Source organism: Cherax quadricarinatus, chromosome 4 (assembly GCF_038502225.1).
Source record: "Cherax quadricarinatus isolate ZL_2023a chromosome 4, ASM3850222v1, whole genome shotgun sequence".
NCBI lineage: Eukaryota > Metazoa > Arthropoda > Malacostraca > Decapoda > Parastacidae > Cherax > Cherax quadricarinatus.
Genome location: NC_091295.1, coordinates 16,268,734 through 16,293,411, shown reverse-complemented (window position 1 = coordinate 16,293,411; position 24,678 = coordinate 16,268,734). Strand labels below are relative to the sequence as shown.

Here is a 24,678-nt window from a genome sequence, read left to right as displayed (position 1 = left end):
ACCCAACAACTGTGGTAGGGTTCACAAGGTCTCCAGACCGTCACAATCCTTCAACCCAACAACTGTGGTAGGGTTCACAAGGTCTCCAGACCGTCACAGTCCTTCAACCCAACAACTGTCGTAGGGTTCACAAGGTCTCCAGACCGTCACAGTTCTTCAACCCAACAACTGTGGTAGGGTTCACACGGTCACCAGAGCGTCACAGTCCTTCAACCCAACAACTGTGGTAGGGTTCACACGGTCACCAGACCGTCACAGTCCTTCAACCCAACAACTGTGGTAGGGTTCACACGGTCACCAGAGCGTCACAGTCCTTCAACCCAACAACTGTGGTAGGGTTCACACGGTCACCAGAGCGTCACAGTCCTTTAACCCAACAACTGTGGTAGGGTTCACAAGGTATCCAGACCGTCACAATCCTTCAACCCAACAACTGTGGTAGGGTTCACAAGGTCTCCAGACCGTCACAGTCCTTCAACCCAACAACTGTGGTAGGGTTCACAAGGTCTCCAGACCGTCACAGTTCTTCAACCCAACAACTGTGGTAGGGTTCACAAGGTCTCCAGACCGTCACAGTCCTTCAACCCAACAACTGTGGTAGGGTTCACAAGGTCTCCAGACCGTCACAGTCCTTCAACCCAACAACTGTGGTAGGGTTCACAAGGTCTCCAGACCGTCACAGTCCTTCAACCCAACAACTGTGGTAGGGTTCACAAGGTCTCCAGACCGTCACAGTCCTTCAACCCAACAACTGTGGTAGGGTTCACACGGTCTCCAGACCGTCACAGTCCTTCAACCCAACAACTGTGGTAGGGTTCACACGGTCACCAGACCGTCACAGTCCTTCAACCCAACAACTGTGGTAGGGTTCACAAGGTCTCCAGACCATCACAGTCCTTCAACTCAACTGTGGTAGGGTTCACAAGGTCTCCAGACCGTCACATTCCTTCAACTCAACTATGCTAGGGTTCACAAGGTCTCCAGACCGTCACAGTCCTTCAACCCAACAACTGTGGTAGGGTTCACAAGGTCTCCAGACCGTCACAGTCCTTCAGCCCAACAACTGTGGTAGGATTCACACGGTCTCCAGACCATCACAGTCCTTCAACCCAGCAACTGTGGTAGGGTTCACACGGTCTCCAGACCATCACAGTCCTTCAACTCAACTGTGGTAGGGTTCACAAGGTCTCCAGACCGTCACAGTCCTTCAACCCAACAACTGTCATAGGGTTCACACGGTCTCCAGACCGTCACAGTCCTTCAATCCAACAACTGTGGTAGGGTTCACACGGTCTCCAGACCGTCACAGGCCTTCAACTCAACAACTATGACAGGGTTCACAAGGTCTCCAGACCGTCACAGTCCATCACCCTTAAAAGGGTGATGGACTGATTACATCGTCTTCAAGTCTCTTCTGCTTCTATCAACTTTTCTGTACTCGACTGAAGAAGCCTACTGTGTAGGCGAAACGTTTCGAAATATAGATACCTAACTGTTGCATATGTGTCTTACCTAACAACCTGTCGGTATTTTATACCATTTTAATGTTCAACTATGGTAGGGTTCACAAGGTCTCCAGACCGTCACAGTCCTTCAACCCAACAACTGTGGTAGGGTTCACAAGGTCTCCAGACCGTCACAGTCCTTCAACCCAACAACTGCCATAGGGTTCACACGGTCTCCAGACCGCCACAGTCCTTCAACTCAACAACTATGGTAGGGTAAGACACATATGCAACAGTTAGGTATCTATATTTCGAAACGTTTCGCCTACACAGTAGGCTTCTTCAGTCGCGTACAGAAAAGTTGATAGAAGCAGAAGAGACTTGAAGACGATGTAATCAGTCCATCACCTCCAGACCGTCACAGTCCTTCAACTCAACAACTATGGTAGGGTTCACAAGGTCTCCAGACCGTCACAGTCCTTCAACACAACAACTGTGGTAGGGTTCACAAGGTGTCCAGACCGTCACAGTCCTTCAACCCAACTGTCATAGGGTTCACACGGTATCCAGACCGTCACAGTCCTTCAACCCAACAACTGTGGTAGGGTTCACAAGGTCTCCAGACCGTCACAGTCCTTCAACTCAAGAACTACGGTAGGGTTCACAAGGTCTCCAGACCATCACAGTCCAACTCAACAACTATCGTAGGGTTCACATGGTCTCCATACCGTCACAGTCCTTCAACTCAACAACTGTGACCATAAAGGAGGTGACCAAGCTGACTTGAATAACTATAGACCAATATCTAACTTACCACTGCTCTCTAAAATCTTTGAAAAATTAATTCATAGACGGATCTATTCCTACCTCGTTTCACGCAACATATTAAATCCTTGTCAGTTTGGATTCAGAAATAATAAAAGCACAAATGACGCTATCATACACATACTAGAACTAATATATACCGCACTTGTAAAGAAAGAAGTCCCGCTGGGCATTTTCATTGATTTACGTAAAGCTTTCGATACAGTCGACCATGAACTTCTGTACTCCAAATTAATGCACTATGGTATCAGAGGCCACTCCCTCAACTACCTAAAGTCATACCTTAGTAACAGAACTCAATATGTGTATGCAAATGATGCAAACTCCTCCACCCAACCAATCACAGTAGGAGTCCCACAAGGAAGCGTCCTTGGACCACTCCTCTTTCTCATCTACATCAATGATCTACCGAATGCATCACAGCTACTCAAACCCATATTATTTGCAGATGACACTACATATATCTTTTCCCACCCAAACGCAGTCATACTAGCAAACACAGTCAATGCTGAATTACAGAAAATATCTGCCTGGATGATGACTAACAAACTTACCTTGAACACTGATAAAACCTATTTCATTCAGTTTGGAAACAAACCTGCAAATGATCCAATTAACATTACGCTAAATGGATCATCAGTCACAAGACTCACAGAGGGAAAATTCCTAGGTATCCACCTTGACAGTAGCCTTAAGTTCCGGACACACATACAACAAATCACCAAGAAAATCTCGAAGACTGTAGGCATACTATCAAAGATCAAGTACTACGTTCCACAGTCAGCTCTCCTCGCACTGTACCTTTCACTCATATACCCTTATCTTACATACGGAATTTATGCATGGGGATCAACAACATCCAATCACCTAAAACCCCTAATAACCCAGCAAAAGGCAGCAGTAAGAATGATAAATTCCCACTCCCGCCAGCATACTCCACCAATTTTCAAAAGTCTGAATCTGCTTACCATTAAGAGCATCCATACTTATTCATGTGCCTACTATATACACAGAACAATACACACAAATATAAACCCCCCACTCAAACTTTTCCTCACCAACCTAAACAGGACACATGACCACAACACAAGACACAGATCTCTTTTTGATATACCTCGTGTTCATATCACACTGTGTAAAAACTCTATGCACATAAAGGGCATCAAAATACGGAATTCATTACCAGAAGTTATTAAAGTAACCCAGTCTGAAAATCAATTTAAGGCTCTTCTCAAAAGCCACTTAATCACCCTAGACTAAATGCTAAATACTCAGTATACATTTACTCACCTATGTACTCCCACATCATAACTGAAACAGTCACATTGATCCCCGGCAACACCCCCCCCCCCCACTCTTCATAGATCTAAACTTACTCCCCGTTCAGAACATCCACACTTACTACTGTGCAATCCATATCTACAGGACCTTAAATTCCAATATTAACCTCAACCTAAAACGCTTTCTTGATAGTTGTGACAGGATCCACAGGCACAACACCAGACACAAACATCTCTATGACCTTCCCCATGTTCGACTAAACCTTTACAAAAATTCGATGTGTTTCAAAGGACCTAAAATCTGGAACACCCTGCCTGAAAACTCTAGAACTGCAGACACTTTCATCACTTTCAAAACTACAGTTAGAAAACATCTTATCTCCCTGATTACACCCCGACAACTAACTACATGATAACAACCTGGTGGTTCACATTTACGCTCACTCACCCACTGACTATAAACCCAGAAATACTAATCTTAATCTTAAAATAATAAATCCTAACTAGTCATAAGTTTGCCTATGATACTCCAATATAGACACCTTGTATTGTGCCAAAACAAAAGCATTCACATTGCTAAACTCACAAATTATGATGTAGTCACTTAGCCTTAATACCATAATCTGTAAGGATTTAATGTTAAGAATTAATCTAAGTCTGCCCGAAATGCCCAGCCATGCTAGGTGTCCTAGTGGCCCCCTCTGTAATTAGTATTTTATAACATGTAAACCACACAATACCCCAAACCTGTAAACCCCACATTGTAACCCATATAGAGAATAAACTTGAATTGAATATACTATTTCTTAGTATTAAGTAGTATGTAAGCCAATAATGTTAAGTTGGCCCATAATGCCAAGGCATAATAGAGGCTCTCTTTGCATTGCATCCCACTATTGTATATACACAATCTTAATGTACTGTTTGCATAGACATTAAATAAATAAATAGGGTTCACATGGTCTCCAGACCGTCACAGTCCTTCAACCCAACAACTGTGGTAGGGTTCACAAGGTCTCCAGACCGTCACAGTCCTTCAACCCAACAACTGTGGTAGGGTTCACAAGGTCTCCAGACCGTCACAGTCCTTCAACCCAACAACTGTGGTAGGGTTCACAAGGTCTCCAGACCGTCACAGTCCTTCAACCCAACAACTGTGGTAGGGTTCACAAGGTCTCCAGACCGTCACAGTTCTTCAACCCAACAACTGCGGTAGGGTTCACACGGTCACCAGAGCGTCACAATCCTTCAACCCAACAACTGTGGTAGGGTTCACAAGGTCTCCAGACCGTCACAGTCCTTCAACCCAACAACTGTGGTAGGGTTCACAAGGTCTCCAGACCGTCACAGTCCTTCAACCCAACAACTGTGGTAGGGTTCACAAGGTCTCCAGACCGTCACAGTCCTTCAACCCAACAACTGTGGTAGGGTTCACAAGGTCTCCAGACCGTCACAGTCCTTCAACCCAACAACTGTGGTAGGGTTCACAAGGTCTCCAGACCGTCACAGTCCTTCAACCCAACAACTATGCAAGGGTTCACAAGGTCTCCAGACCGTCACAGTCCTTCAACCCAACAACTGTGGTAGGGTTCACACGGTCACCAGACCGTCACAGTCCTTCAACCCAACAACAACAAGAACAGCATCTACACCTGCTCTTCAGGGCAGCATCACCACGTGATTCTTCTGCCAACTTGCATTTTTATTTATTTTTTGTCACTTTACTTCAAATATCGGTTAATATGAAGTCATTCATTCCAAATTTTGTAAGTATGTCTTGTTATTATTCGTAGCAAACTGTTAATTATGTCTGTTGAAGTTCCTTGTAGACCGATCTGAGATTTAACTTTTTCTATAGGTTGCTTCTGGGCCCTGGGCCCTGGGCCACTCTTGGGCCACCCCTGGCACACGAGTGACTGATTATTATGTAATGTCAGGTTTATAAGCATAGACTGTGGTCCACAGGTCGCTTCTGGTCCAAGGTTGCTCTTGGTCCAGAGGCTACTTGTAGTTCACACTTCTGGTCTACAGGTCTCGTGGTCTCCTGGTCATTTCTGGTACACAAGCCACTCTTGACCCACAGTCCTTATTTAGTTCACAGGTCACTCCTGGTCTACAGGTTATTTCTGGTCCATAGGCAACCTCTGGTTCACAAGCCACAGGGTCCCTTGGCTCACAGGATCCCTTGGCTCACAGGCCACAGGATCCCTTGGCTCACAGGCCACAGGATCCCTTGGCTCACAGGCCACAGGATCCCTTGGCTCACAGGCCACAGGATCCCTTGGCTCACAGGCCACAGGATCCCTAGGCTCACAGGCCACAGGATCCCTAGGCTCACAGGCCACAGGATCCCTTGGCTCACAGGCCACAGGATCCCTAGGCTCACAGGCCACAGGATCCCTAGGCTCACAGGCCACAGGATCCCTTGGCTCACAGGCCACAGGATCCCTTGGCTCACAGGCCACAGGATCCCTAGGCTCACAGGCCACAGGATCCCTAGGCTCACAGGCCACAGGATCCCTTGGCTCACAGGCCACAGGATCCCTTGGCTCACAGGTTACCCTGGTTCACAGGCCACAGAATCCCTTGACTCACAGGCCACAGGATCCTGGTTCACAGATTACCCTGGTTCACAGGCTACAGGATCCCTTGGTTTACAGATTACCTTGGCTCACAGGCCACAGGATCCCTTGGCTCACAGGCCACAGGATCCCTAGGCTCACAGGCCACAGGATCCCTAGGCTCACAGGCCACAGGATCCCTTGGCTCACAGGTTACCCTGGTTCACAGGCCACAGGATCCCTTGGCTCACAGGCCACAGGATCCCTTGGCTCACAGGTTACCCTGGTTCACAGGCCACAGAATCCCTTGACTCACAGGCCACAGGATCCTGGTTCACAGATTACCCTGGTTCACAGGCTACAGGATCCCTTGGTTTACAGATTACCTTGGCTCACAGGCCACAGGATCCCTTGGCTCACAGGCCACAGGATCCTGGTTCACAGATTACCCTGGTTCACAGGCTACAGGATCCCTTGGTTTACAGATTACCTTGACTCACAGGCCACAGGATCCCTTGGCTCACAGGCCACGGGATCCCTTGACTCACAGGCCATGGGATCCCTTGACTCACAGGCCACAGGATCCCTTGGCTCACAGGCCACAGGATCCCTTGGCTCACAGGCCATAGGTTCCCTTGGCTCTCAGGTTACCCTGGTTCACAGGCCACAGGATCCCTTGGTTCACAGGTTACCCTAGTTCACAGGCCACAGGATCCATTAGCTCTAGGTTATCCTTGTTCACAGGCCACAGGATCCCTTGGTTCACAGGTTACCCTGGTTCACAGGCCACAGGATCCCTTGGCTCACAGGTTACCCTCATTCACAGGTGGCAGGATCTCTTGGTCCACAGATCACACCATCCCATAGTCGACAAGCCACTCCTGGTCAGCAGGCAGCTGTGGTATACAGATCATTAATGCCCAGTATGTGTCCCATGGCCTCGGTTGGCAATGCACTTGCCTCACAGACAGTGTTCATGGTTCAGTCCCTGGCATGAAGGAAATGTTGGGCATATTTCCTTACACCTGTTGCCCATGTTCACCTAGCAGTAAGTAGGTACCTGGGTGTTAGTTGACTGGTGTGGGTCACATCCTGGGGGACAAGATTGAAGAACCTGAATGGAAATAAGACAGACAGTCCTCAATGACTCACTGACTTTCTTGGTTTATCCTGGGTGGCTGGCCCTCCCTACCCCTGGTTAAAAATTCAAACAAATCTTATCTTAAGGTCCCATAATTGATGGGAGTAACATCTTATAATTACTGTGCAATATCTCTTACAGTTTGTGGGGAAGTTACAACTTATGGTTTATTATATAATAATAATAATACTAATAATAATAATAATAATTTTTTACATTGTTGTGAATTACTTATTTAAGTACATAGCTCATTCACTTGTTTACTGGCACTGTATTTAATATAACATCACATAAAAGTCCATTCAGATTGGTGTAGCTCTTTGCCTAGCTGCCCCCATACTCATTGAGCACAGGTGTATTTGTGGTTGTACATCAGTTAATCAATTTGGGCTGTGTGGTCTTATCTGTCGTATCTCGAAAGGGAAGTTTGCCAGACACAAAGAGGTCAGTGACATCAAGCAAAGTCTCCTCCACAGTCTGTTCCCCAGCAGAATGAGAACCTCAAGTAGTGTACTGAGGCCTGAGGAAAGCCAAAAGCATCCAGATGGAGTCATCATGCTACCCTGGAAGGATGGTAAGCAAGTAAGTAAGTAAGTTTATTCAGGTATACACAAATACAGTTACATAGAATTATCATACATAGCAGCATATGTGTAGAGAACCTAGGATAACCCAAAAAAGTCAGACAGAGTGACTTATTTCCATTGGGGTCCTTTTACCTTATTATTATAATATAATGGTTATAATATTTTCTTATTATTCTATAATGAAGATAACATCTTATTATCATACTAAAAAGACTATCTACTACACGAGGGTCATTAAGACTGTCTACAATACGAGGATCATTACTAAGAATAAGGTAAAAAATTTACATGTATGCTAGCTAAAAAATAGAAAATCATTCCCCTCCCTTTCTGTTTACCTGGAGTTTACCTGGAGAGAGTTTCGGGGGTCAACGCCCCCGCGGCCCGGTCTGTGACCAGGCCTCCTGGTGGATCAGCGCCTGATCAACCAGGCTGTTGCTGCTGGCTGCTGGCTGTAGCTACATTCATCAGACACCTTTTGGCACTCTTCTTGAACTGGTTCATGCTATGACTGGCTTTGACATGTGCTGGCAGTCTGTTCCATTCCTTTATTGCTGTACAATAAAAGGTGTTAGAAGGATGGCCAATGACTGTGGGTACTACAAAGTTGTGCTCTCTCCCCCTTGTACTATGATTGCTTTGGTTCCCAACCTTGACAAAATTGACAGCAAGATATTCTGGACACTGTTTGTGAGCAATTTTATAAACATGATTTAGCTTCAGTTGTTTTACTCTGTCTTCAACATTCAGCATATCCAACTGCTGTAATTCATTCTGGCCTACATGCTCTCTTGGTCCCAACCCAAGGATGAATCTTACGATTTTGTTCTGGGTGATTTGCAGTCTTTCAGTTTTTTGTCAAGGCAGAGTACCATGAAGAGCAAGCATAATCCATATGGCATTGTATAAGGGCTAGACATAGGGTCCTGCGAGCCTCAGTAGGTAGACACTGTGCTTGTCTATGCAGGAACTTCAGTCTGGCATTCGCTTTCTTTACTACACTGTTCCCTATCAATTCTCCTGACATGCATGGGTCAAAGGGGATTCCCAGATATTTTATTGATGAAACTAAAGTAATGGACTCCCCATTACACTGGACATAAAAATTATTTATCCTTCTCAGTTTATGTTTCATGCCAAAGAGAATGGCTTTAGTTTTCCCGAGGTGTAATGATAGTTTGTTGTCTACTAGCCATTTGCTGCAGGACTCCAGTTCCAGTGTTAAAACATTAGCTATATCTTGTGGGTCTTTACCTGACACTAACAGAGCACTGTCATCTGCATACAGTAGAAGTTTGCACTTGACACTGATAGGCATGTCATTGACATAACATAAGAATAATAAGGGACCCAGAATACTACCTTCGGGAACTGCACATGCTATCGGCAGGGGTTCTGATTCCGTTTTGTTGATTTTGACAATTTGTCTCCTGTTGCTAAGGTAGGACTTAAACCAGTCTACAGAACCTATACTGATAGCTTGAAGTTTCTTACATAATATATTGTGGTTGACAGTATCGAAGTCCTTTTGCAGGTCTAAGGTTACCATACCTATGAGGTTCCCCTTTGACATTTCAGTTCTCAGGTAATCCATCAGTTTAATTAGGGAGGTGTCGGTTGAGTAAGATCTTCTAAAGCCCGATTGATAGCTATGGAGAATGTTGTTGTCATTTAAGGTATTTAACTACTTGAGAGTACACTGCCCTCTCTAGAATTTTGGATATTATACTGAGTATACTAACAGGCCTATAGTTGCTTACATCAGACCTACTATTTTTCTTGAAGACAGGAGTAACTCTGGCCTCCTTGAACCCATCCGGTACGGTATTAGTGGTGATTGATAGATTTATTATGTGAGCAATAGGGATTGACAGTTCAGAAGCACCATCTTTTAGGAGCTTAGGAACTTGCATGGGACTACACCTGTGAGTCAGGGTTGACTGACATCTACTTACCATACTCTGAAGCTGAAGGGGAGGGGGGTGCTGCCAGTTTCAAAGAGACCCAGAAGATCAACAAATACAGTGGGTCGTATATAAGAACATAAGAAAGAAGGAACACTGCAACAGGCCTACTGACCCATGCAGAGCAGGTCCATGACCCCCCCCCCCAGATTAGCCCAATGACACCCCCCCCTAGATTAGCCCAGTGACACACCCAGTCTGGTCACCTCCACTCAACTATGGAGCACGACACCAGACTCGGCAGCACAAGCTAGTCAGGTCCAACTCACACCCACCCACACCCACTCATGTATTTATCTAACCTATTTTTAAAACTACACAACGTTTTAGTTTTTCTTTTTCGGGCCACCCTGCCTTGGTGGGAATCGGCCAGTGTGATAATAAAAAAAAAAATAAAATAAAAAAAAAAACAACGTTTTAGCCTGAATAACTGTACTCGGGACTTTGTTCCACTCATCCACGACTCTTATTACCAACCCAGTGCTTTCCTATATCCTTCCTGAATCTGAATTTTTCCAACTTGAAACCATTGCTGCAAGTCCTGTCTTGGCTGGAAATTTTCAGCACGCTATTTACATCCCCTTTATTTATTCCTGTTCTCCATTTATACACCTCGATCATATCCCCCCTAATTCTACGCCATTCGAGAGAGTGCAGATTCAGGGCCCTCAGTCTATCCTCATAGGGAAGATATCTGATACATGGGATCATCTTTGTCATCCTCCTCTGTACGTTTTCCAGAGCATTTATATCCATTCTGTAATACGGTGACCAGAACTGAGCAGCATAGTCTAAATGAGGCCTAGCCAAGGATATATAGAGTTGAAGAACAACCTGAGGACTTCTATTATTTATACTTCTAGATATGAAGCCAAGAATTCTGTTAGCTTTATTGCGAACACTAATGCACTGTTGTTTAGGTTTTAGATTACTGCTAACCAGAACTCCTAAATCCTTTTTGCAATCGGTAGTATTAAGATCTACATTATTTAGTTTATATGTGGCATGGTTATTTAACTGTCCAACATTTAGAACTTTGCATTTGTCAATGTTAAACTGCATCTGCCACTTCTCCGACCATTGCATCAGTCTATTAAAATCATCCTGGAGTGCTCTAGTGTCCTCATTAGAATGAATTGGATGGCCTACTTTGGTGTCATCAGCAAATTTACTTATGTCACTATTTATTCCCTCATCTATGTCGTTTATGTAAATTGTGAACAACAACGGGCCTAACACTGACCCCTGAGGAACACTGCTTGTGACGTGCCTCCATTCTGATTTCTCCCCATTTATGCAAACTCTTTGCTGCCTGTTTGTCAGCCATGCCTCTACTACCCAGGAAAAAATTTCTCCTCCTATTCCGTGTGCCTTAAGTTTCCTCAATAGCCTCTGGTGTGGAACTCTATCGAAAGCCTTATTGAAGTCCATATACAGAACATCATATTCATTACCATGATCTACCTCAAACAGTGATAAAAGTTAGTAAATTTGTTAGACAGGAATGCCCCTTTGTAAAACCGTGTTGAGATTCATTAATCAATCTGTGCCTATCAAGATGGCTATGAATTGCTTCGGCAATTATTGATTCCATAAATTTTCCCACTATGGAGGTAAGGCTTATTGGTCTATAGTTTGGAGCCAAGGACCTGTCACCTGCCTTATAAATAGGTATTACATTTGCCATTTTCCACTTATCAGGCACTATGCCAATTTGTAGTGATATGTTAAAAAGATTAGCCAAAGGTATGTTAAGTTCCTCTTTACATTCCTTTAACACCCTTGCAAACAGTTCATCAGGGCCTGGGGATTTGTTAGGTTTTAGTTTCTCTATTTGTCTGAGGACCATGTCACTAGTTACCGTAATTGTACATAGTTTATTATCCTGTTCTACATAATATATTATTTCAGGAATATTGCTAGTATTTTCCTGGGTGAAAACTGAGAGGAAGTAGGTATTGAGAATTTCACACATATCCTTATCACTGTCAGTGATCTGACCAGAGTTACTCTTAAGTGGGCCAATCTTGTCCCTAATCTTACTTCTGTATACCTGAAAGAACCCTTTTGAGTTAGTCTTTGAATCCCTTGCAACCTTAGCCTTATAATCCCTTTTTGCTTTTCTTATTCCTTTCTTTATTTCTCTCTTTAATTGAATATATTGATTTCTTAACTGCCCATCCCCTCTTTTGATACGCCTATATATGCCTCTCTTTTCACCAATGAGATGTTTTAATCTATTGTTCATCCATTTGGGATCATTTTTGTTAGATCTAATTTCCCTACTCGGAACAAAAGTTGTCTGGGCAGCTAGAACTATGCTGTGAAAAACGTCATATTGGCAACCAGGATCACCTACCTGACCCATAGTCAGGACATCCCAATTTAGCCCACCCAGGTAATTTTTCAGTCCCATGAAGTCGGCCAAGCGAAAATCTGGGACAGAGATTTGATTGCAGTTACCTGGGTAATTCCAATATATATTGAAACTAAGTGATTTGTGATCACTTTCCCCAAGCTCATCATTAACCTCATGATTATTAATTAGTGAATCTTTGTTGGCAAGAACCAAGTCAAGCAGATTGTTTCCTCTAGTTGGTTCTTTCACAACCTGTTCTAAAAAGCAATCCTGAACCGTATCAAGAAAGTCACTAGACTCAAGATTTCCTGTCAGATTGTTCCAATCAATTTGTCTAAAGTTAAAATCTCCCATTATCACAACATTTTCATATCTAGATGCCTTATGAATTTCGTCCCATAAAAACTTACTGCACTCCCTGTCAAGGTTTGGGGGCCTATAAATCACGCCCAAAATTAATTTGTCACGTCCCTCGAGAAACTGTAGCCAAACAGATTCTGTGTTAGGTGTTTCTACTCTTATATCATGTCTAAGACAACAATTTAAATTTTCTCTAACATACATCGCCACTCCACCACCCTTCCTGTTGACCCTATCAGTGTGGAATAATTTATAACTTTGTATGTTGCATTCAGAAGGCATTTCTCTATCTTTCAGGTTGAACCAGGTCTCTGTTATAGCAATAATATCTATATTACCTGCACTTGCAAGTAATCTTAGCTCATCTATCTTATTTCTTAGGCTCCTACTATTTGTATAGTAAACCTTAAGGGAGCTAGTCACTCGTTGCCCTCTAGTATCTTTGTTGATCAATTGATTTGCCATTACTAGCAACTTTATTTTGAATATTGTCTTTTAAACATATCCCTGAGGTATCCCAGTAATAACTGCTGTTTTTAACCCTAATGCTGCAGCCTGATTGTTTCCCACAAACACCCATACCTCTATAATCTATCAGTTTAAATTCCCAGACAAGTCATCATTTACCCTCTCAATTGAACTGGCTAATGCAACCACTCCATCCCCAGAGAGATGAACCCCATCCCTTGCATACATATCATGTTTGCCAAAGAATAGGTCCCAGTTATCAATGAATGGGATTGCAAGTTCCTTGCAGTATCTGTCTAGCCAGCAATTTATACCAATTGCCCTAGACATCCATTCATTGCTCACTCCCTTTCTAGGCAAGATGCTACATATGACTGGGATCCCTCCCTTAGACCTGACTACTTCTATGGCTGACCTGTACTTATCCAGCAGCTCCCCTCTCCTGCCCTTCCCAATGTCATTACCCCCAGCACTAAGACAGATAATGCACTTGTTCCCATTACCTGCCATAATATTTTCCAGCCTGCTGACTATGTCACCAACACCAGCTCCAGGAAGGTACACTCTCTGTCTGACCTTTCTGTCTCTGTTACAAAATGCATGGTCCATATATCTCACCTGAGAATTGCCTACTATTAAAACATTCTTACTTTGATTAGCAGAGGAATCAGTGGTACCTTCAACCTCACTAACCACTGAAGTACACTCGTCTTGGAGAACAGAGAATCGATTTCCTACCTTCACATCTTCTCTATTAACTCTCCTCATCTTCCTTCTTCCTGAACTGTGAACCACTTGCCACTTAAAGCAGCTGCCACTATCACTGCTGGTGACCATTTCCTCCTTACCAGCTAAATCCTTCTCACACTCGCTCCCAAACTCGTCTATGCGAAGCTTCAGCCTCCTATTTTCCTCCTGAAGAAGTAGAATCTCCTTCAACACTTGAACCCGAGATTCTCAAACACTACAAGGCATGGTGCTTGGTAATAGCCCACGCTAACTCCCTTAGGCAGGTATGTCCGCAGGTGACCACTATATGTATGGTATTCACTGCCAACAAGATGAAGAATTAGGCCTCACCTAAATTATTCAGCTCAGGTCTGGTCTCCATACTACAGAATAGACATAAATTCTTTAGAAAACATTCAGCGTAGAATGATTAAATTAATACATAGAACATAAGAATGGAGGAACACTGCAGAAAGCCTACTAGCCCATGCAAGGCAGGTCCTTGTCAAAACTACCTCTACCCAAAGCTACCCAAGAATTTACACCCATACCCAATGACACCAATCAAACCCAGCCCCTCCCCCCCCATATATTTGTCCAAACTCTTTTTAAAGCTACCCAAGGTCCTAGCCTCAATCACCCTACTGGGAAGATTGTTCCATGCATCCACAACTCTGTTAGAAAACCAGTACCTACCTTATGTCCTTTCTAAATCTAAATTTTTCCAACTTAAATCCATTATTTCTGGTTCTTACCTGGTTTGACACCCTCAGTACTTTATTAATATCTCCTTTGTTTATGCCCGTCATCCACTTCTAAATTTCAGTGACATCTCCCTTCATTCTATGTCTCTCCAGAGAGTGGAGATTTAAAGCTTTAAGTCTATCGTTATACGGGAGATTCCTTACACAGTAAATCATTTTAGTCATTCTTCTCTGTGTGTTCTCCAATGAGTCTATATCCATCCTGTAGTAAGGAGACCAAAACTAAGCGGCATAATCCAAATGAGGCCTCACTAGTGAGGTATAGAGCTGTAAAATAACTTTTGGACTTCTGTTACTTATACTTCTAGAGATAAATCCTAGTAATCTGTTAGCCTTGTTGTGCACACTAAGGCACTGCTGTCTTGACTTTAGATTTCTGCTTACCATGACTCCCAAGTCTTTTTCACATTCTGTATGATCAAGCTCTACTTCACCTAGTTTATAGCTTCAAGGGTTATTTTCACTACCAAGGACTAGTACCTTTCACTTATCCACAGTGAACTTCATCTGCCATTTTTCAGACCAAGACATTAATTTGTCCAAATCCTCCTGAAGTTCATTGCTATCCTCCTCAGAATGAATTATGTGGCCTATCTTTTTATCATCAGCAAATTTATTCATGTCACTTGTAATCCCTTCATTAAGGTCATTAATGTAAATTATGAACAAGAGAGGGCCCAAAACTGATCCCTGTGGAATGCCACCAGTGACTAGTCCCCATTCAGATTTGACCCCATTAATGGAAACTCTCTGCTTTCTATTGGTAAGCCATGCCTCTATCCATGCTAGAGCTTTACCTCCTATACCATGAGCTGCCACTTTCCTTAAGAGTCTCTTGTGAGGTACTCTATCGAAGGCTTTACTAAAATCCAAATAAACAATATCATATTCTTTATCACTGTTCACTGCCTCAAATGTTCTATTGAAGAACACCAGTAAATTTGTCAGGCAGGAACGACCTCTCGTGAACCCATGCTGAGATTCATTAATCAAATTACGCTCTTCAAGGTGACTTCTAATAATGTCACCTATAATTGAATCTATTAACTTGCCCACTATAGATGTCAGGCTTATTGGACGGTAATTTGAAGGAGTGGACTTATCCCCTGATTTGAATATAGGAACCACATTAGCCATCTTCCACAACTCTGGCACAACACCAGTAAGGATGGACGCATTAACCCTTAAACTGTCCAAACGTAGATCTACATTTTTTCAACATTTGAAAGTATGTAAAAAAACGTAGATCTTCTTTTTGTTTTTTTACATTTGAAAACGTGTAAAAAAAACTGTGATCTATGTTTTTTTTTGTTATATTTGAAAATATGTAAAAAACGTAGATCTACTTTTGGAGCACTACGCATGTGAACATAGATCTGTTTGGACAGTTTAACCCTTTCAGGGTTTCGGACGTACTAGTACGGCTTACGCACCAGGGTTTTTGACGTACTAGTACACCTAAATTCTAGTGCCCTCAAATCTAGTGAGAGAAAGCTGGTAGGCCTACATATGAAAGAATGGGTCTGTGTAGTCAGTGTGCGCAGTATAAAAAAATCCTGCAACACACAGTGCATAATGAGAAAAAAAAAACTTTGACCGTGTTTTTGGATTAAAACAGCGACTTTGCACTGTATTTTCGTATGGTATTTATTGTTGTATTCTAGTTTTACTGGTCTCATTTTATAGAATGGAAGACATATTACAGAAATTGCGATGATTTTGACTGGTTTTACAATGAAAAGTATCTTGAAGTTGAGCTCAAAGTAGAAGAAATGTTCAATTTTTACCAAAGTTCAAAAGTAAACAAATCATGTTAAGCATCCAATACACATCAACTGGTGAGTCTAATATTCTTTCACAAGTGCGCTGATATTATTTATACCATATCTACACTAATGCAGTAGTCTGAATAACAGTAAAGCTTCTATATTTTGTGAGAAAAAAAATTTGAAGTGGAAAGCAAAAGAAATGTAAGAGGGGCCTGGGGACTTGACTAATGAACAGAGGAAATGTTATTTTAGTGCAAGGAGTGTCTGTCTTGTTTATTCTGGACCCTATTTGGAAATTGGCATCTTTTGAAATTTGTGTGAAATTGGCAAAATTGCTGATTTCTGACCACTTTATTGGGTAGTTGACATCGGTAAATGGGTGGTTTTTTGTACTCATTTCGATAGAAAAAATGGAGTTCTAGCAAAATAGTTATGATTTTTGACTAGTACACTGGAATTGGCTGAAAATAGAGCTCAAAGTGGGCAAAATCACTGATGCATAAACATCGTTGAGACCACTAACTTCACAAGAGCATAATTCTGTAAGTTTTCCATCAAATTTCATACTTTTGGTGTCATTATGATCAGCAAAAAATCATTTTTTTTTTCTGAAAAATTTTTGACCCTGAGAACAAGTTTAGGAGAGGGCCTTTCGACCCTGAAAGGGTTAATATGTGATAATGTAAACACATTATCAGGCTTTTATATGCATTTGAAAGTGAAAAAAAAGCTATGTTTCACTTTACACTAGTAGCCTAGAACTTAACCTACTGTATAAGTGGGGCCTCCCATGAAGTGGGGCCCTCCTGTATATTTGTAGATATTGTATTTATGTGAAACTAAACCTGTGTTAGCCATTTAATGCAAGACATGGTGGAGGCTCAATCCTCCATCTCAGCATGAGACAGACATCCATTTATGGAGCACATTGTGCATATGTACTGTGATATTGTATGTCACAAAATGCAGCACTGTACAGTGGACCCCCGCATAACGATCACCTCCGAATGCGACCAATTATGTAAGTGTATTTATGTAAGTGCGTTTGTACGTGTATGTTTGGGGGTCTGAAATGGACTAATCTACTTCACAATATTCCTTATGGGAACAAATTCGGTCACTACTGGCACCTGAACATACTTCTGGAGTGAACAAATATCGTTAACCGGGGGTCCACTGTATAGTAAATTTAGTTTACCAATTCTCTTTTACATTATGAATATGTCTCTTGTCTGACTTATAGGAGGATCCTCCAGAGTCAGATGATTCAAGTGATGAGATACCTCCAGGGGGAGTTTTCCAGATAGTGGCTGTGGAGGATGAGAATGATGAGACCAGTGAAGACGACAATGTGGCTGCAGATTCGAATGGAGACAGTTCTACTGGCAGTCATGATGATGAGGATAATGAGGTATTATATTTAGTTAATCTACTCTTTTCCAAAGTAATTTAATAGACTGTATGAACAGATTAACAATATCTTTTTATTGATGAATTAGTACAGCCTCTCCTCACTTAACAACGGAGTTCCGTTCCTAAGATCTCATCAGTAATGAATTCATTGCTAAGTGAGAAGCATACTATAATGGTAGTGAGTCTCAACCCTCTTTGATATTGGTTTAATGTCACCTTTGCACCATTTGTAACATTTCTGGTATATTTTTAAATATTTATACAGTAGTGTACAGGTCGGCCATCACTAATCCGGCAATCAGTTATCCGGTTCCATCAGTAATCTGGCACTAATTTCAGCTAGCATAATTTCAAATTTCATCATTATACTGACTCAAATTTCATTTATTATCCTGACTCAGAAATTGTGCAGATGGTTGTAAATCCACAGCAGCAAACCAGTGGAGAAGAAAGCAGTGTTGAAAATGAAGAAGTTGTAACAGAAAGAATCTCTAGTGATAGGTTAATTAAGTGTATTCTAACCTAACCACTCTGTAATCTGGCATACTCATTGATCCGGCATACTACAGGTCCCAATGATGTCGGATTAGTGATGGCTGACCTGTACTGTATGTTGAAATAAACAGAATAGAGGAAATCAGTTCTAATATGCATTATTGAGGTATGAATAATGGTCAGAGAGCCCATCGTAAGTCCGAGGCGTCAGTAAACAAATACATCGCTAAGTGAGGAGAGGCTGTACTGGTAACAATCAAATTCAAAATTCAAATGCCATTTTTTTTTTTTTTTTTGCATAGTATACAGTGTATGATTTACATGTTATAAAATATTGTTAAACACAAAGAAAGCTATTAGCATGCCTGATCATTTCAGGCAGACTAATCCTAATGCTTACACACTGCTTAAAATCAAACATAGGTTATAGAGTGGTAAATTTTAATTATTATTTTACATTACTACAAATGAGAGTCAAAATTTTTATAATTAATAAGATTTATAGTAGAGAGGTAGCAAAACAAATAAAAGTATTACAGTTAGTACAGTTAATATTACAGCAGTACAATTTTAAGTGTGTATTAATATTTTAGATTGATTTAGTGGTTTTAAGTGGAATTTCTTGAGTAGTTTCAAACTTGTTGAGTGATTTAGTATAGTGTTGGTATAGTTAAATTGAGAGATTGACATTATTTTTAATTATAACCCTAAATTGATTGGCAGGCAGGGGACCTTTTGCTGGTTCAGGCAATGAATTCCAGATCTTAGTGCCCTTTATGTGCATTGCATTTTTCATAGAGTGAAATGGACACAAGGGATGTTGAACAGAGTTTTGTGCCTGTGTGTTCTGTTGTTATCAAGGAGAAGTTTGAGAGGAGGGTTTATATTGGAGTTTAATGTTCTATATATATATATAATAGGCACAATAATATGAGTGCATATTTTGTATATTAAGTTCAAACTCTTGAAGAGTGAAGGGGTGTGTTTTCTGGTGCAGGAATTAGTGATCATCTGCACAACAGATTTTTGTTGAGTTATTAATGGTTTAAGGCGACTGATCGTGGTTGATCCCCTAGCATGAATACCATAGGTGAGTTAAGGGCAGATTAGAGAGTGGTATAGTGTAAGTAGTGCCATTTGGGGTATATAGTACTGTATCTTGGAAAGGATGCCTACTGTTTTGGATCTGAAATTTAGGGTTGCAGTCAAGGTGAAGGCCTAAAAGTTCACCCTCAATGTGTCTTGTAATGTGGGAACCATTCATCAATATGTTAAACTGATTATTTAAAGCTCTGTTTCCGAACAGCATGAAGTAGGTTTTGTCTATATTAAGAGCGAGTTTGTTGGTCATCATCCATGTGGATATTTTTGGTACCTTTTTGTTAACAGTGTCACTAAGCAGGAGAAATATCGGAGCTGGAACAAATACAGAGATCGTTTATGGATCACATTGAGCCAGTAAAGAGCCTAAACTACTGGGAATGCCTTCAAGTCTTGAACATGTACTCATTGGAGCAGAGGAGTGAGAGATACATGATAATATATACCCGGAAAGTACTCGAGGGCCTGGTCCCAAATCTACACTGCCATAACAACATACGTACTGGATGAGAGATATGGGAGGAAGTGTAAAATAAACCCAGTGAGGAGCAGGGGTGTGGTGGGGACAATAAGGAAACACTGTATCAACACCTGGGGTCCCAGACCATTCATCATCTTACCAGAATATAACAGAAACTGTTGGAACAAGTGTAGAAGCCTTCAAGAGGAAACTGGACAAGTATCTTCACCAGGTGCCAGATCAACCAGGCTGTGATGGATATGTGGGGCAGTGGACCTCCAGCAGCAACAGCCTGGCTGACCAGGCAAGCACCAGATGAGCCTGGCCTATGGCCGGGCTCAGAGAAACTTAAAACTCTTCAAAGGTATACCAAAGGTAAGTACAGTCGGGTTTGAGTGGGAAAAGATATAAGTGGTGTCATCTGCAAATAGAACTGGTTCAAGGAGATGAGATGCACTGGGGAGGTCATTGATGTAGTCGTTGGAGTCCTGTGGGACGCTGCACTGTGGCACTCCATTGATTACAGGCTGAGTAGTTAAGTTTACACCATTTGTGGAGACATATTGGTGTCTATTGCTAAGATGAGATTTTAAGTATTCAAGGGTTTGTCCTCTGATCCTGTAATGTTCTCGTTTAACCCTTTGACTGTTTCGGCCATGTATATACGTCTTATAAGCCAGTGTTTCCAACGTATTAATACACGTATACTCTAGCAGCTTCAAATCAAACGGGAGAAAGCTGGTAGGCGGACATGTGAGAGAATGGGTCTCCATGGTCAGGGCCGGATTACCGCATAGGCAAACTAGGCATTTGCCTAGGGCCCCGCGCATTTGGGGGCCCCGCGGTCCAAGGGGTTCAGGGGCTCATCCAAGACTGCGCACATGGTGCAAGTGCAAAGGGGTCCCTACCTAAAAAGTTCAAGTGTTTGGAGAGTAAAATTGATTTTTAAAAATTAATCAAAACAAAAATAAATAATGAAATAAAATAAAAATAAATAAACCTAACCATATATGGCAACACTCAACACGCCCTTGTTTACATCAGAACAGCTGTGTTTTCCCGCTAATGGGTTAGTATGGGAGATTCCTCTCCAATTTTCTGTAGTAATTACACGTTATCTAGACTTGTACTGTGACAAAGTAACTGAAGTGTTGTTGATAGACATTGATGTGTATGGATAAATGTTTGTTTTCACCTTTAAATGTTAAGGGAGGTACCTGATAGGGTTACTTGACCATTAAAGACACATGGACCAGTAAAGACGCATTTTTGGTAAAAATACTATAAAGAAAAACCTAAAAACGCAAACTGACTTCCGTTTGTAGGTTTTAAAAGCACTTTGTCCTGTCTTTAAGTCTTTATCATTTCAATAACAGATCTCAATTGATTGATGTTCTACATCACTTCCGTCGCAAATGCTTAGTTTTCAAGTTGCGACGGAAGTGATGTAGAACATCAATTAATTTACTACATATTTCCCCAGAAACACATAAGCCACATCAGAAAATCGTTGGTTGGGTGAAACTGAAAATTGTCCCTGCATTCTTTAATTCTCATGTCCTTATCTATGGTGGTAGGCCATATATCATGCAAAACATAATGATTAGTTTAGTTATGAAAATGGTAATATAAATACCATTGTGCATTGTTCTTGGACTCAGTATGATTTCTCTTTAAGTAAATTGGAGATCAAGGAGGATGAATTAGTAAAATATTCGTAGCCCAAATCACTAACCTAATCTATGGTAAAAGTTCTGTATATGACTCCTTTCTGGTAACGTTTTGAATTTTTAGATGCGCAGCCAGAGGAAAGGGGGCTACAAGGGCCATATCCCCCCAATTGACAGAAAAAAAAAATTAATAATAATTAAAAAATTAATTATAATTGATAATGAAAAATTTGTATTTGCATGATTACAGAGTAGTGATACATCCTCATTATGGCATCTCGTGAACGTGATGTTGGACGTTCTTATGCGAGTGGGTCACAGAAAAGAAAGAAGAAAATTCAAGAAGAAGAACAGAAAAAGAAAGATGTAGGAAGCTGCAGAAAGATCACAGACATGCTCAGGAAAACAGTTTCTGATGTTACCAGTACAGTTGAATCTGCAGATACGTCAGATCATACAGGAAGCCCCCCCTCCATTATTTCTCAGCCAGCATCTACTTCTTTTGTGTCTCCTCTCAATGTCTCAACGGACATTTCATCCACAGGATTTGTCTTAAAAGATCCTGCCTCATGGCCAAATGTAATCCCAGATTCTCTACGTAATGCTTTCATTGCAGAAAACTTCAGTCAAACTCTGAACATTGACTTTAGGAAATCAGCAAGGATTTATGATGATGGAAGTCGTCGTTGTTTAAAGTCATTTATGTTCTATAGGAAGCTTGCAAATTCAGAAACTGAAAAGATCATGGATGGTATACTCTGAAAGCTCAGGAAAAGTGTACTGTTCAGCATGCAAGCTATTTTCTACCAAAGAAAATACCTTCACACAGGGGTTCAATGACTGGAAAAATTCCAAGCGTTTCGAGGAACATGAAAACAGCACCACTCACAGGAGCTGCATTTTAGCCTGGAGTTTACCTGGAGAGAGTTCCGGGGGTCAACGCCCCCGCGGCTCGGTCTGTGACCAGGCCTCCTGGTGGATCAGAGCCTGATCAACCAGGCTGTTGCTGCTGGCTTCACGCAAACCAACGTACGAGCCACAGCCCGGCTGATCAGGAACTGACTTTAGGTGCTTGTGCAGTGCCAGCTTGAAGACTGCCAAGGGTCTGTTGGTAATCCCCCTTATGTGTGCTGGGAGGCAGTTGAACAGTCTCGGGCCCCTGACACTTATTGTATGGTCTCTTAACGTGCTAGTGACACCCCTGCTTTTCATTGAGGGGATGGTGCATCGTCTGCAAGTTCGGTACTAGTCCCTCTAGGATTTTCCAGGTGTATATAATCATGTATCTCTCCCTCCTGCGTTCCAGGGAATACAGGTTTAGGAACCTCAAGCGCTCCCAGTAATTGAGGTGTTTTATCTCCGTTATGCGCGCCGTGAAAGTTCTCTGTACATTTTCTAGGTCGGCAATTTCACCTGCCTTGAAAGGTGCTGTTAGTGTGCAGCAATATTCCAGCCTAGATAGAACAAGTGACCTGAAGAGTGTCATCATGGGCTTGGCCTCCCTAGTTTTGAAGGTGTATTTCGTGCACAGAAAAAAAGCTAATTGGATTCTCATTTGGAAAATCAAACTGAAAAAGAGCGCACTTATTGGAGAAAAGTTCTAGAAAGAGTTGTTGCTGTTGTAAAATTCTTAGCTCTAAGTCGTCTAAGAGGACTTGCTTTCCATGGAGAAAATGAGGTTTTTGGTTCGGAAAACAATGATTACAGAATTGGTGAAAAGAAAAGAAATCTACCAGAATCTCAATGACAAGTTTGGATTTCTGTTCAAAATTACTACTATGCCAGATGCAGAATTGAGAGAAGCTGCATTAAAGTTGCAACAACACCTTTCAGCAGATGTTCAGGACACATTTGTTGAAGAAATAGTTCATTTTTCTGGGAATATGAATCAGATTAAAGCTCCACCTGAAAAGTGTGTGCCCTCAGCTGCTTTGAAACATTTAAGAAATGCAGGTATCTCAGAAAGCTTCCCTAATGTTGACATAGTGTATCGCCTTTGCCTAACACTTCCAGCTACTAACTGTGAAGGAGAACGTTCATTTTCTGTTTTGAAAAGAGTGAAAAACCAGCTCCGTTCAACAATGAGCCAAGACAAATTGTGTAACCTAGCCTTGTTGACCATTGAGTCTGATCTAACAAGAAATATTGATTTTCAGAATATAATTGATGATTTTGCCAATATGAAATCCAGAAAAAAGTTTATTTAAGAAGTGCCTGTGAATATAAACAATTCTTTACTTTCTTGAGTTTATATGATTTGATAGTCTTATGCATGATGCAATGATAACAATAATGGTCTGTGATTTATAAAGGGAATAATAGTGCTGTAGTGGTTATGCTGAATATAATAGGTACATGATGTCACTACTTTAATAGCCTAATCTAGTAATACTATGCTGTCTTGAGTTTATTCTCTTTAAAATGCATGATTTAACAAGATAGTTATAATGGCTGTTGGTAAATGGTTTTGGTTGTCTTGATGTACGTTCCCTATTAAATTTAATCTAAATAGCCAGAATGTATTTAATTAGACCTTAAACAGGCTCACACCGACCACCCCCCACCCCCAAGCTGGAAGGGGTCGCTTCGCTTACCCGTAACTCAAAGGGGCCCCACCAATCTGAATAGCCTAGGGCCTGGAGACTTCTTAATCCGGCCCTGTCCATGGTCAGTGTGCGCAGTATAAAAAAAATCGGGAAGCCAGTGGTGCATTGTGGGAATGCCATTTCAGTAGTCCTTGTTCAGCATGCCTAGCAGTAAGAAATATCTGACTCCCAGGCAAATCTTGGCCTCTTCTCTTCTCAAATGATAGATCTAACACAGATGGAAGTGTCAGTGAAGATGAATTTCATAGTTTTGAGGAGTTTGTCACTGAAAGCAATGCCCAGGGTACCAGAAGAAAGAAAGAAAGAAAGAGGAGAAAGAAAGAGAAAGAAGGAGAAAGGAGAAGAAAGGTGAAAGAAGAAGGAGGAAGGAGGAGAAAGAAAGAGAAAGAAAGGTAGGTAGGTAGGTAGGTAGGAATAAGTGTGGAAGAAGAATGCATGGGACCCCATGGGTGTTGACAGGCAGTAAGGATAGTGAGTGATGGTATAATGTCATTTTGAAAGCTGCTGCACCCTGACTCAGCACATTTAGAAGTGCGTGCACACACACACACACACACACACACACACACACACACACACAAAAGCTTCCAGAAGATAATAATAGCAGTTCTATGAAAGTGTCCGGTGACTGTACAGTGGATCCTCGCCTAACGAACGCATCGCATAATGTTAAATCCACCT

At 41.8% G+C, this 24,678-nt stretch overlaps 1 protein-coding gene across 4 annotated transcripts in view; it reads left to right on the top strand.

The window, feature by feature from the left end:
• Positions 1 to 5,143: 5,143 nt before the first annotated feature.
• The window catches only part of LOC128684186 (WD repeat-containing protein 55 homolog), a 123,287-nt gene continuing 103,752 nt past the window's right edge, over positions 5,144 to 24,678 (top strand). Inside the window, exons 1-3 of one of the 4 annotated variants that reach the window (XM_070094788.1) lie at positions 5,144 to 5,316; positions 7,679 to 7,834; positions 17,496 to 17,663. In XM_070094788.1, coding sequence (XP_069950889.1) covers positions 5,293 to 5,316; positions 7,679 to 7,834; positions 17,496 to 17,663 — 348 coding nt within the window. In that variant the 5' untranslated portion in view covers positions 5,144 to 5,292. Of the gene's footprint in view, positions 5,317 to 7,673; positions 7,835 to 17,495; positions 17,664 to 24,678 lie in introns of all 4 variants that reach the window. The other 3 variants (XM_070094789.1, XM_070094795.1, XM_070094797.1) reach the window with 3 other exon arrangements.